Source organism: Muscardinus avellanarius, assembly GCF_963383645.1.
Source record: "Muscardinus avellanarius genome assembly, chromosome: 4".
Taxonomy (NCBI): domain Eukaryota; kingdom Metazoa; phylum Chordata; class Mammalia; order Rodentia; family Gliridae; genus Muscardinus; species Muscardinus avellanarius.
The window spans coordinates 68674750-68689995 of NC_137789.1; the positions used below are offsets into that span (position 1 = coordinate 68674750).

Consider the following 15246-nt stretch of genomic DNA (forward strand, 5'->3'; position numbering starts at 1 on the left):
TAACAAAGCCAGTTCAAGCAAGTTTGTAATATTTATGGATATTATTCTTGTTTTAATAAGGTAGTTAAGCTTTAAAGGATCCTCATTAGGTTTTCAAGGCTTGATGAGCCTATTTACAAATTCACATTAAGATTTAACAAGTAATTTTAGGAATTCAGCTATTGCAATGTCTAATTAAGATGGCTTAAAATAAGATTATATAGCCTAATTAAACTCAATTTTTGTTTACATTGATATTATAAATATATGACAATTTTAATAACTTTTAATGTGCAATGATTGTACAAATTTTCCCACAAGCCAGAAAATTGTAGCAGCTGAAGCCAATAGGTGGTGTCTGATGAAAACAAATTATTTTATCATCCCCAGCACATTCTCCTCTCTCTTTCATGAGCCCCTCTTCTTCCATTTCTTGCTCAAATGCTTTAATTATTTTATGCTATCTTAATATAAATTTATTTGAAAATCTAGAAAGATATGGTAGGAAAATGTCCATCAACACATATATACAAGTCATATGTAATTTCAAGAGATTCAAAGATCCCTTGAGCTTCATTCCCAGACCATCTAGGTAGAGGTCATGGACTTTATGTTAGTGTATCTTGTCTTATTTTATTCATTTCTCAGTGTTTCCCTGCAACTGCTTCACTTTGACCAGTACTTAACACATTAGATGTTAGCTATGCATACCAAAATGATTGACCCTCTTAGTAAATGTCATACTTAGAAAGGGGGATGACTAGAGCTGGGTGCGGTGGCGCATGCTTGTAATCCCAGTGCTTGGGAGGTTGAGATAGGAGGATTACACAGATTCAAAGCCAGCCTCAGCTACTTAGTGAGGTTCTCAGCAACTTAGCGAGACTCTGTTTCCAAATAAAGTATAAAAAAGATCTGGGAGTATAGCCCAGAGGTAGAAAAGCCCCTGGGTTCCACCTCCAGTACCAAAAAAAAAAAGGAGATGACTAACAGGCATATTGTTAAATAAAAAGATCCAGGAAAATCTGGGCATGGTCTCACCAGTTTGTGAGGACCTCTACCACTTAGTGAGACCTTGTTTCAAAATAAATAATAAAAATATGGCGGGGAGTATAGCTCAGAAGTAGTAGAATGTCCTTGGGTTCCATCCCCAATACCACACACACACACACACGTACGCACACACACACAGTGCAGGTAAATATTTTGGGTCAGTGTCTACCCATAAGACTTTCCAGGTTTAGTATACAATTGATGTAATTCTCTTTAATCCAAGAGTGAAAACCTAGCATATCATCTATCTATTATCCTACATGAAAGGGAAAGTAGCCTATGTAGTAAAGATGTATGATAACAACATCCATCTAAATGACACTTCGACAATAAACAATGGGGGAATCTGAGTTAGTGAAAGGTTAAAAAAATAAAGCTACACCCTAAATAACTCTATTTGTGAATATTTCATAGGCTTTATTTTGCAGGTGCTCATGACAGTGCTTCCTTTTTCATTCCAGAAACATCTACTAATAACTATTTTCCACCAAGTAGCAAGAAAAATGGATGAGGCTGGACTTGAAAATCAAGTTTTCTTTGAGGAGTCTAGATTATCATTTTGCCTGCTAATGTGTAAGATAAATTACTGTACACATTAATTACTATCTATAGGCAAAAGCTAATATTACAGTTATAGATTTGGGGGGCATTAAATTTTTTTCTACAAGCCTTTTTTATTCATCTAAATCAAATATAATGTTGTGTGAGAAACTATTATAAAGTCAACAATCCTGCTTTGTATTAGAAGATGTGAGAAACATAATTTCTAACCCATAGTTACCCCTGTTCCCCTGTTCTTCACATTTAATTCAGATATGTATGCATTTTTCTTGACCTAATAGGACACTTAGATAGAACTTCACTACTTTTTCTATCTCATAGGTAACATCTCAATTCATAACTAACAATAAAGAAAAATAAAACTGAAAATAACTTTTCAAGACAAATATTTGAGGGAGTCCTTCATGAACTGAGTTTTCTGAGTAAGAGGTTTAACTAGGATTGCAGGAAGCATTCCCTTTAGTTAGTATTTCTGAGGAAAGAAGTGCTCATTGAAGCTTGGAAGAAACAGAAGCGCTAAGGTTTGCAATAAATAGCTCTGATTATTATTATGATTAAATGAAAGCAAAATGAGAGCTGACATTTCTACATTTTACATTTAAGAACTAAATATCTACCAATGAATAAAGATAAAGGTCTTGTGGGCTCCATAAGGCTGATATTAAAAATAAAACTACCCTCATTGACAGGTGAAACTGATCTGGCATTTAAGAAAAGAAGATAAATGGATTTTCTTAAATGGTTTTCTTCTCCTTATGCAGGACACTTCAACTATTTGAATAATTTAAAAAGTTACTTCTCATGGAAATAAAAGCAATTTTATATATGCCTGAAGCACATTAATGAGCATTCTGAACTTCTTTCCCTCCAGCCAAGTGACAAGTCAAAGCAAAGATCCCCTGAAAGCTATTACATTGCAGAAAATAGAATTTTTTTTTCCTTGAGAAAAAACTGTTATTGGTTTCTGCTAAATTTAACATAGGCAATATCAAGCTATTGTGACTATTCTATGTATAGGAAAGAATCATCTGTGTGGTTGGCCAGTGACAATCATGGAAAGTTTAAGTTCTGGTCATATTTTAATTGATGAGTCTTCAAATCTCTTTTCTCAGTCTTGTGGAAGCCAGGTCTCCCATAATGCTTTTCATGCCAACTTGAAGCTTTAATTTTTGTTTTGAGTTGTACTTACTACAATTAGTTTTACTTAAAAATGGTAATGTTTAATATGCCTTTTCTGATGAATATGATCTGGACATTTTGACATTACTCCTCTTCTATAAGCATATGGATGCTTAAGACAAATCTCCTGCCACCATTTTTAAGTTAAAAAAATTATTATACTAGCTGGACACAGTAGCACACACCTGTGATCCCAGTACTTGTGAGGTTGGGACAGGAGGATCGCAGGTTTCTGGCTAGCCTCAGCAACTTAGCGAGTCTCTCCTCAATATAATGAGACTATTTCAAAATAAATAATAAGATAGGACTAAAGACATAAAATAGAGGTAGAATGCCTCTGGGTTCAACCCCCAGTAGCATACATATACAAAAACGTCAATATAGTTTTTAAAACTAAACAAATAAACTATAATTACATTCATAGTCTTCAACTTTAAACTTAAGTGGTTCTAAACAAAGATTTCTCTCTATACTGTGCATTGAATCTACCTCATATAGTCTATTGTACATTTACTAGTCTTCTTCTCCCTGTATATCTGAAGTGCCCCTTCTTTAATCTTTAATAGAAAAGCCACTTGCAACTCCATATTACAATAGGTCTTGACTCAGAGCTTAAGACCATGAAATTATGTTCTGTTTGGTTTTAGTAGCAAAAAGATGATAATCTCCTAAATGTAAGAAAAACATCAAAACCCAAACCCAAGAGCAAGTCTAGTAACATTTTAATAACAGAGGAATTGATTACTATCTAACTGACAGGCAAAATTATCTGTATTTATCAGATACAACATTATGGTTTTGCAGTATCTATACATTGTGGAATGGTTAAATCTAGCTAATTTATTTTCATCCTCTATGGAGTCTATCAATATATGCATGTGTGTGTGTGTGTATTTGTGTATATATATTGTGTATGTATACATATATATATATACAATATATATGTGTGTATATATATATTGTGTGTATATATATATAGATAGATAGATAGATAGATAGATAGTGTGTATATATATATACACTATGAGGTATTTTATCAGAATTATCCTGTTGGGCTTATTTCCCCCTTACCTCTTGATGACTAATAATAGAATCATAGAAGGCATCTGTTCTCACCTTCCCGCAGGGCTGGAACCGCTGTCTTCACTTTCCCATTGATCATTTTTACTTCTTGGAATGGGAGGCTGCAGCATTTCAGCAGCCAGTGGATCCGCATCATTTTCTTCTCTCCCAATCCATTCCCCAATCACACGAGGCCTCAGAAGAGAAGAGCTAAATGCCACTGTTTCCTGAAGGGAAGAAAAGAATGTGTTGCCTCAGACAACAGGAAGATGCTCACCAAACCCAAATGTCTCTTTTCTCTGTCTGTAATAGCATAAAACTTTGGTCCTCTCCACCTCTACTCTATGCTTTGTTTTGTGTGACTTATGCTGATTCATGATTGTCACTGTGATAATGGATCTAGCAGTGAAATCCTGGACTTGGGTTTAGAAAGCCACATGTGTTTTCTCAGAAAGGAACGGTAGGACCAACATTCATGGTGGAAGAACGAAGGTACTGTAGGGCCCACAAAGTGAAAGAGTATCACTGCTGGGAAGTGGAAAATGGTAAATAATATATCTGGAGGAAATTGAGTTGAGATTTGGAGACAAAGACAAGAGGAGACAGGGCCAGAAGAGTGCATCATTTTCAAGGGGAAATATATTCAGGATATTTAGGAATACCAATAGAGGTATAAAACAGGGCAATATCAATGACAGGTATATCCTGCTAATTTAAAAAATGTTACTCTCTTTTCATAGACTTAAAAGGGGGGACTCATTCAATTTGACAACCTGAATATAATTCAGTGATTAAAATAATATTACATGAGAATACTAAAAACATTTGATTATCAGGGATAGTTTAAATGAAAATGGGGACATATTAAAAAGCAATGCTTAAACTATGATGCAATTTTATTTAAACATTTATATAAGTTTATGTTTATCATTCATTCACTAATTTATTTACTTCTTCATTATCTCATATGTATTAAGACTTACTGTGTACAAAGAACTGCTTAACATACTTGGAAAACAAAGTTAAGACTAAAGTTTAATCAGTTTTATCTGAATGGGGGAACTACAGGTGATTTTAATTTCTTCACTTATAATTTCCTATATTTTCAATACTCTATGAAAATTATGTACTTAGTTTAATGATTTTTAAAATATCTTGGCCAGATAAACACATACTTTGCTTAAATATGTTCAGTGATAAATTTTACTATTAGAGGAGTCTTGAACAATTCATTAAAAATTTAAACCTTGTGCTCTGAATCTTTATAATTCACATAAATGTTATATAAATTCAGTATACAACACAATTTAAAATGCCATAATAATACATACGATATAACACACAGCATACAAATACAATATTAAAAACAGATGACACAAAGCAGGTAGATATTTCAATATTAATTCAGCCTGAAAAATTTAGCAGAGAAATTTTATTAAGAGTGTTTGTAGAACTTAACAAGTAATCTGGGAAACAAAGTACTCTGATGGATTTCAGTTGTGAAATCATGAAATTCATGTTTTGAAATAACTAGAAAGGAATATTTATCTGCCAATTTTTAATATAATTTGTAGTAAAGACATCAAAATTAACTACATTGGTAAAAGTTGAATTTATATTTATTTTTAAACATTAGGGCAGAGACATGTTTCAGAATTTTAAAAAAATATATGAATATGCTTCAGAATCTATTTTGGCCTGTTTAACTTTGAAATATTTTCTGATTTAATTTTCTCCAACTATAAAATGGAGGACAATAGGATATATAAAACTTGTTGTAGCAAATGAATTGGTAATATGCTGAAATCATAACATTCTGTATATAAGTTAGATGTCATTATTTAAGAACAGAGGCTCTCTTCAAGCCATTTCTATCCATGCAAGATAGCTGTAAAAAGTAACCAAAATTTTTGGAATGGTCAGGTTGGGTAAGAAGATATGCTTGGCCATCAATAGGGGCAGAGGAACAGAATAGGAAATTGATGGTGTAAATTTCCACCCTACTAAGTTTTATTTTATTGATAATGTATCAATAATTAATTCAATGTTTTCAATCATATTTACATAATGAGGTAGAAATGGGCTTGAAGATCTATCCTATAGACTAACAACAGCATAAAAACTGGTTCAAAAAGTAGACAGCTGCAAGAACAGAAATGAGTGGATTTAGGCACTATAAACAAAATAATGATTTAGCATTTAGAGTTGGGTATGATCAAAAAGTTGAGAACTACAGTGTACTCCTCTGTTGCTTACTGGGAAATTAAATAAAATGAGAAATATCACTGTTGTTGGAAAGTAGAGCACAGAGAGAATAAATGGCTTGGTATTTAGGATGTTCAACTCCAGCTGGCAGCAAAAATTTAATGAGAAATAGCTGACAGGCACAGCAATACAAAGAGCTGCAAACAGGGAGTTAGAAAGTGGCTATTTTACACGTGAAAATATAGGAATCGACTACTTGTATTTTTCTGAACGAACAAAGCTTCTTATATGTTCATGTTGATGAAAAGCTGGAAGCAAAAGTACTTTCTCTTAACAATTTTATATCTCAGAAAATATTATTGAATCTAGCTTATTACATGTAATAGAGCAAAATAGCAGATTTTTCTTTAGGTATATTAGTTAAGACTTGATTAAACTAAGTGAAAAACTTCCATATATCTTTCTGAAGGAGAGAACAGTTCTTCACACTACATATATCATACCACAAACATCAATACATTGCAAAAGAAATTTTAAAATGAAAAGTGAATGCAAAATATTATTTATTTATTTATTTATTTATTTATTTATTTATTGGTAGTACTGGGGGTGGAACCCAGAGGCTTTCTACCTCCAGGCTATACTCCCAAACCTTTTTTACATTTTATTTGGAAACAGAGTCTCACTAAGTTGCTGAAAGCCTCACTAAGTAGCTGAGGCTAGCTTCGAACCTGTGCGATCCTCCTGTCTCAGCCTCCCAAGCATGGGGATTACAAGCGTGCGCCAACACGTCCAGCTACAAAACATTTTTTAAATATATTTTTATTGGTGTATTGTAGTCAAACATCTCAATGGCACACAAAACTGTGAGGACATACAAGCACACATCATCCAATTAGCCTTTATCCAATCCCCATCCCATTCCCTCCCCCTCCCTTGATCCCATGCTTGATTTACTGATTGACTTTGATATATTTGTTTAAGTATATCATGTGCTTTAAAGAGATTCCATCTTCCCCCATCTCATCCCCTCTGATAGGTCACCTTAATTGCTCCTCCATAGGGCCCTTTCTTCAACTAGATTTCCTCCTATTACCCATTTCTTCCTAGTTTCAGAATATTACGGAAAGCATCTGATTTTTTTTATTTTCTGTGATATTTCACTGTGGATGCCACATTGCAGGCTCCGATCCCACTCTCGAAGGCCCCAGCACTGGCCTCGCCACTCAGAAGGCTCCAAACCCGGCCTTGCTGGCCCCAGCACCAGCCTCGTCACCTGGCAGACTCTGCTCCCGGCTTCACTGGCTCCAGCACTGGCCTTGCCTCATGGCAAGCTCGGATCCCAGCCTCGGAAGCCCCAGCACCTGCTTTGCCTTAAGGTAAGGTCCTATCCTGGCCTCCCTAGCTCCAGCAACGGCCTCACCACATGACAGGCTCCGATTCTGGCCTAGCTGACTCCAGCACCGGCCTTGGCACTCAACAGGCTCCGATCCCGGCCTTGCTGGTGCTGGCACCAGCCTCACCACTCAGCAGGTTCAGACCCTGTCCTCACTGGCCCCGGCACTGGCCTCGCTGCTTGGCAGGTTCCGATCCCGGCCTCAGTGGCCCCAGCACTGGCCTTGCCTCATGGCAGGTTCTGATCCTGGCCTTGCTGGCCCCAGCACCGGCCTTGCCACACAGCAGACTCTGATCCCGGCCTCGCTGGCTCCAACACCAGCCTTTGCTCATGGCAGGCTCCAATCTCGGCCTTGGAGGCCCCAGCTCCGGCTTTGCCTTAAGGAAAGCTTCTATCCTGGCCTCACTAGCTCCAGCAATGGCCTCACCACATGGCAGACCCCAATCCCAGCCTCGCTGGCCCCAGCCTCAGCAAAACCCCTCAGCAGGCTCTGATCCCAACCTCGGAGGCCCCAGCACCAGCCTTTCCCTCATGGCAGGCTTTGATCCCGGCCTTGCTGGGCCTGGCACCACCCTCACAATTTGGCAGGCTCCGATCCCAGCCTCGAAGGCCTCAGCACTGGTCTTGCCTCATGGCAGGCTCCAATCCCCACCTCACTGGTCCCGACACCGGCCTCACCCCTTGGTAGACTCTGATTCCATCCTCAGAGGCCCCAGCACTGACCTTGCCACATGGCAGACTCCAATCCCAGCCTCAGAGTCCCCAGCACCAGCATTGCCTCCCGGCAGGTTCCAATCATGGCCTCGCTGGCCCCAGCACCAGCCTTACCCCTCAGCAGGCTCCGATCCTGGCCTCAGAGGCCCCAGCACCAGCCTTGCCTCATGGCAGGTACCAATCCAGGCCTCCCTGGCCCTAGCACTGGCCTCACCACATGGCAGGTGCCGATCCTGGTCTCACTGGTCTCACTGCCTGGCAGGCTCCTATCATAGCCTCAGAGGCCCCGGCAGTGGCCGTGCTATGCAGCGGGCTCTGGTCTCTGTCATTGTGAGCAGGTCATCTACAGATGTTCCCTTTTTTCTTTTTTCTTTTTTTTTTTTTTTTTTTGGTGGTACTGGGGTTTCTGGAAACCCTTCTACCTCCGGACTGCACTTCCAGAAACCTATTTATTTATATATATTTTTATTTGGAAACAGGGTCTCTTTTTTTTTTTTGGTGGTGGTACTGGGGTTCCTGGAAGCCCGTCTACCTCTGGGCTACACTCCCAGACCTATTTTTACATTTTTATTTGGAAACAGGGTCTCCTAAGCCAGCGTGCGTGGCTGGCTTCGAACCCGAGCGATCCTCCTGTCTCTGCCTCCCAAGCGCGGGGATTACAAGCGTGCGCCACCACGCCCGGCTGGAAACAGGGTCTCTTAAGCCAGTGAGGCTGGCTTCGAACCTGCATGATCCTCCTGTCTCCACCTCCCAAGTGTGGGAATTACAAGCATGTGCCACCACGCCTGATGTTCTTCCATTTTTTTTTTTTAATATGAGAAATGAGTACATGTCTTTTGCAAAAGCTGGGACCCTGAATACCTAGCAGCTATGAATTTTGTCTCCCCTCCAAAGATAGAAGTCCACAGCTTCACTTCAGAGAGCAGGCTCAGCTGATCCACATTTACCCTGGCCTCCAGCACTGCGCAGAGGAGCACAGTGGCCATGAGGGCTGATGTCTCCCAGAACACACAGCATAGCGGCCCAACCCGGCTATGTGGGGCTCCCTCTGATACATTCCAAACCCTTTTACCACTTAGCATGTTGTCCAGAATTCCCGGGCATGTGTGGCAGGAGCAGACCACTCTTGGGGAGATTTCCTCAAAAGTTCAAGGTGGATTGGACTGGATCTGTCTCCCCCTCCAAATACTGGTCACTACCGCTGCCACTGCTGCCACCACCATCTCGGTTCTCTCCTGAACACCTTTCCCACATGGCATGTTTTCCAGAATTCTCAAGCATGTGCATCAGTAGCAGTCTACCTTTGGGGAGATTTCTTTAAAATTTTAAGTTGGATTGGATTGGATCTCTGCCTCTCCCAAATACTGGCCATCGTTGCCACTGCCACTGCCATCTCAGTTCTCTTCCAAGCACCTTTTTCACACAGCATGTTGTCCCAAATTCCTGAGCATGTACAACAGTAACATCCTACCTTTGGGAGATTTCTTGAAAAGATCCAGGTGGACTGGATCAGAACTCTGCCTCTCCCAAATAGTGGCATCTGCCACCGCTGCTAACACCTCAGTTCTCTCCCAAACACTTTTCCCACACAGCAAGTTGTCTAGAATTCCTGAGCATGTGCAGCAGTAACAGCCTACCTTTGGGGCAATTTCTTCAAAAGTTCAAATTGGATTGGATCAGATCTGTACCTTTCCCAAATACTGGCTGCTGCTGCCCCTGACACCTCCACCTTCCTCCTGGTTCTCCACTGAGCACCTTCCTTACATGGTACAATGTCCAGAATTCCTAAGCATGTGCAGCAGGAGCAGTCCCCCTTCTCAGAGATGTTTTTCCCAAAAGTTCAAGGTGTATTGCATAGGATTTGTCTGCATCTCCTGAATCCTGACTACCGCCACCACCATCTTGACCCCTCTCCAATATTTTTAATAAGAGAAGACAGTATGTGTGCTTTGAAGAGGTGAGATCGAGTACTCAGGAGCAATGAATTTTATCTCCCCTCCACGAGTGGAGGCCACAGGCTCACCACATAGAGCAGGATCTGCTGTTCTGAGAACATCATGACCCCCAGTGCAGCATAGAGGAGCATAGTGGCCAGGCGCACTGAGTTCTCTGGGACAGGCAGCTGGGCTTCCCGCCCGGCACTGCTGGGCTCGCTCTACTAGGCCCAGATCACTTTTCTTACAAGGTATGTTCTTAAGAGTTTCCCAGCATGTGTGGCTGAAGCGGTCTTTTCTCTAATCTCTGGGATGCTCTTCCAAAAATCACTTTTCTTGCATGGTGGGCGCATCCTTGTCATCTTGCTTCTAATTCCGCCATTATCCACTCTCTCTCCTGTATTCTAGATAGGAAGTCACAGCTGGAAATGTCTCCTTAAGTTATCCCAATCAGATTTTAAACCAAAATCTATTATCCAGGGCTTCTCCGATGAATACATGTTCTTTTCGGCGGCTGCGATTGCCACTGTGACCGTAGCTGCCGCCATCTTGCCCCACCCAAATGCAAAATATTTTTAAAAGATTATAAGTACATGGATAAAAAACTTCATAAAATTTTTGGTGTAATTTTTGTAAGTCTGATTTATTCTTTGAAAATGAAGAAGTAGATATTCTTTGGCCTTTGCAGATCTGAGATCCTCAGATACTGAGGTTCTTAGGGGCATTCAATCCAACCTAAAATCCCAGCACTATTTTCTATTTTTTATTTTGAAACAGCATCTCATTGAGTTGCAAAGGGCCTCACTAAGTAGGCTGGCTGTGAATCCAGATTCTCCTGTCTCAATCTCCCAAATGCTGGGATTACAAGTGTACACCAGCACACCTGGCCAGCATGCTTTTATTTAATAAAAAAAATCACTCTTAGAAATTTCTCCAAAGGTTACAGCCTTGCTTAGTATGGCCCATCAGCAAGAAATACACCTACCTATACACTAGTTACTTTACCCCAGGCCTACTCTTCTCAGAAAGCCTGCTCTCAGTGGCTGACCCACAAGAAGCTCAACTGTTCTGACCATAGATTATGCTCTTACAGTTTGGATCCTAAATGTCCCTGAAAGGACATGTGTTGAAGGCTTGGGCACCAGCCTATGGCACTATTAGGAGGTGATGGGAGCCTTAGGCTGTGGGGCCTAGTAGAAAGAAGTTAGGGCATAGAGAGTGGGCCCTTAAAGGGAATATTGGAACTGTGGCCTCTTTCTCTTTGCTTCCTGGCCACCACTGATGAGCAGCTTTGCTCTGCCATGTGCTCTTCCTAACCATGATACTCTGTCTAACTGCAGGAGCAGAGTAATAGAGGCAAGTGACCATGGACTGAAGCACTGTGGTGAAACCATGGGCCAAATACACCTTTTATTCTTTTAAGTTCTTCACCTCAGGTACTTTGGCACAGTGAAGGAAAACTAGCTAACACATATTCCTTGTTATATGAATCTAGTTTCTCTTAATAATATCAGATGTTCATTAAGGGCTGGGATCATGTCTTAAAGTCCTTTATTACCTCCATAGTAACTATCACAATTCTGATTTCAAAAATGTATAAAATGATGTGATTAAATTTTATAATAATTCAAATAATAAAAAGAATACATATGTGGTTAACTATAAAGTATTTTCATGTCTAACTGAAAATCATGTAGATGGCTCTTGAACAAATTGGTTAATATAATACTTTAGGCCATATCAGAAGAAAGTCTACATTATTATGATTCAGTTTGAATGATGAAGTATTTCTTCTAAACTTTGAAGGTTTTGAGCAAATTATTTAAATTCTGGCAACTCACAAAAGAAAACTGGTAGAACACATAGTCCTCATAAGATAAATACATAAAATGTCTGAACTTGATAAGAATTTAAAACTAATTTACACATATGCATGACAAACTAATCCACACATTGGACTTGAGTTAGAGATTAAAGAAATAATGTGAACACATAGTTAAAAGCTCTTCCTCACTACCCTATATTCTTTTGTAATACTATAAACTGTGATGGCCATTACATCAACAGTTGGAGTCAGGGAATCCTGTTTTAGATTTATAAACACACATTTTTCTTAAAACTTCATCTTACATTCAGTGAAAAAAAATAGAATAGTGTGTATATTACTAGTCAATATGTTAAGCTTCAATATAAATGATATAAAAAGAAGAAATTGCTTTTATTTTTCAGAAAATATTTGATGAAGTACTTTGGCACTAAGTTTCAGTTCTGCACATACTTTCATAATATTAGTTATAAATGGAGTACAAATATAAGATGGTTGCAGTTTATACTAAAGTTGAGATGGTTAACTCTGGGAAGCTTATATGAATTGGCCAATCTTGCTGATTTCTATCTTTCTCCATTTATAAAGATGGGAAATGGCCAGTAATGCCTCATTGTATATAATTTATATACAGCAGCTGGAAAAAGAAGGGGAAAAGGGAGATTTGTGTCCATTAGAGAGGAAAGACCAACAACAAAATAAATAGGTAAAGTCAGGTCTCAGAACTCGGATCCTATTCCTTAAGTAATTTGTATAGAAAGGCTTCCTACAGTAGTGAATTACTCTTAATAATATCCATTTAGCATGTTGTGCATGTTTTTGCAAACCAATAGTTTCAGTGCAAACTTTTTCAGTCTAACTGAGTCTAACTCACATCCATACCATTTCCCTCTGTTTTTTGTTAGTGGCCTATGTACTCAATGCCTCCCTTAAAATAATTTTCATTATAAAATTCCACTCCTTTTCTCCTTTTTCTGATGAACTTCCATATATATATATATATATATATATATATATATATATATATATAATTGTGTGTGTGTGTGTGTGCGTGTGTGTGTGTGTGTGTGGTACTGGGGGGGATTTTCTACCTCTGGCCTATACTCCCAGACCTATTTTATATTTTATTTGGAAACAGGGTCTCACTAAGTTGCTGAGAGCCTCACTAAGTAGATGAGGTTGGCTTCGAACCTGTGCAATCCTCCTGTGTCAGCCTCCCAAGAGCTGAGATTACAACTGTGTGCTACCACACCTGGCTCTTATATTTTTTTAATTATAGTTTCTTCTAGTCTGCAAATACCCCAACCCCAAACCCATTGAATAATTGTTATGCATTTGAATAAAAATGAGACCCATAATAGAAATCTTTTATGTACTACAGAATCCTGGTTAGGATATCCTTTGGATAAGATAAGCAGTGTGTAGTATTTTGAGAATAAATAATTTTGAGAATATTATTTATTTAATATATAATGACATGTTTATTTAATAAATAATATTTTTGTTTGATACAAATTTTGAGAATCTCCTTACTACTATTTCCACCTGTATTATAGACTAGGTACCCTGAAATTTTTCTTTTTCCAAATAGCCAATAATTAAGATTAAGAGAAGGACAGGATGTCTTTAAATGCAAAGCTGAGAGAAAAGAGCTTTGAGAAAGTATGAAAAAGTGACCCAAAGGGAAAATCTACATCCAGTTAGGAAAGTGAGAGCAGATAAAGCAACTGCCCTAAGTGGATCAACACTTCCCCTGAGGCCCACAACCTTCAGCTTCAATAATACCACCAGTGAGTAGGAGATTGATGGTGTTAATGACCCTGACTACTCAGTATGTGCCCCTACTTTTTATTATGTGACTTTAGTATTCTTCTCCTAAAGGTAGAATATATTTCCCTTCACACATGACTTGATTCAGCCAACAGAGTACTGGAAGATACTACATGCTGCTCATAAGCCTATATAGGCCTTCAGAGGCCACACGTTTTCACTGGATCTCTTGCATTTCTGCTATCACCTAGAGAATGTCATGCTTAGGAATGATACACTACTGGTCTTTAATAAAAGACAAGAAGCACTTGGGCCAGATCTGAGTCACCTCAGATAGTCAGCTACCCTCCAGACACAGGAGAAAATTCAATGGAGATCTTTTGAGCTTATCTAACCAGGAGCTAGCATAAATCAGCAGAGCCCCAGAGTAGCAAGAACAAAAAATATCTATTTTATTAAACCACTCAGCTTTGGAGTAAATTTTTAGCCTACCATTAACTGAGATGTAGTATTGCTAAATAAAAGACTAGATTACATGTCATTGGCTTTGAGATAACAGTGGTGGGTGGAGGTGTGAAATGGTAAAGAAATTATGATGGGAGATGAGAAAAATGGAAACCAGTGTTATATAGTATTAAAATACTTGGATACTTGGTAAAAACCATAATCTGTGGTAACCTGGAAGATAGAAATTGTACCTAATCAACTTCAAAATTGAGTATGGATCTCCAGGAAAAATACTGCAAACACCATGTAATCTGTATAAACAAATATAAATATATGGGCTGAGGGTGTTTCTTCAAAAATTATTTGAGCTCTGGAAAATAACTGGCCAATTTTTAAGTCAAATTTAGAGAAAATGGTAAGCATCTGGTCAAATTTTTCAGATCTAGCCTTTCCCTGACATTTAAAGATCTTAATTTAATATAAATCCTTGTACAAATCTTAAACTAATTACCCTTCCAAAAAAATTGGACTTCAAGGTAAAGAAGAAATCAAGAATATGGCTATAAGAACCCTTATTAAAATGTCTGAAAAAATCAAGATGGCATTTATTAAGATTGTTTCATAATCCCTAAATATCAATAATTTCATCTAGAAAAAGAGGTTTATCTTGAAGAGAAATGTGAATACATTTTCTATACAAGAAAGAAAAAAAATCAAATATATAGGAAATATAATTTGAGATAGTTGGAACTACCAAAAATATCAGCTGGGAGTAAAAGTGACTGGGACTATATTTTATATTCAATACATATAAAAATCCCTCTGAACCTCTTTTTTCTACAGTACTGGAGCAAGCTGAGAAAGCTGCTTAAGGCCATCTTTCCCAGTGCCCTCTTTAGGTTAATGAAAAAGTGGAGAAGGAGGAGGAGGAGGAGGAGGAGAAAAGAGGGAGGAGGGAGGAGGAGGAGGAGGAGGAGGAGGAGGAGGAGAAAGGAGGGAGGAGGAGGAGGAGGAGGAGGAGGAGGAGGAGGAGGAGGAGGAGGAGGAGGAGGAGGAGGAGGAGAAGGAGGAAAGCCAAGAACTATGCAAGAGCTGGAGATTCCCAGAAAATTCAGTTCCCAATA

General features: G+C 38.7%; 1 protein-coding gene across 6 annotated transcripts in view; it reads right to left on the reverse strand.

Annotated features, from left to right (window-relative positions):
* The window catches only part of LOC308261871 (uncharacterized protein C8orf34 homolog), a gene marked incomplete at both ends in the record, with an annotated part of 438078 nt that overhangs the window by 286693 nt on the left and 136139 nt on the right, over positions 1–15246 (reverse strand). For all 6 annotated transcript variants that reach the window (XM_080694054.1, XM_080694051.1, XM_080694053.1 and 3 more), the window contains one exon: positions 3886–4058. In XM_080694054.1, coding sequence (XP_080550180.1) covers positions 3886–4058 — 173 coding nt within the window. The remainder of the gene's footprint in view (positions 1–3885; positions 4059–15246) is intronic.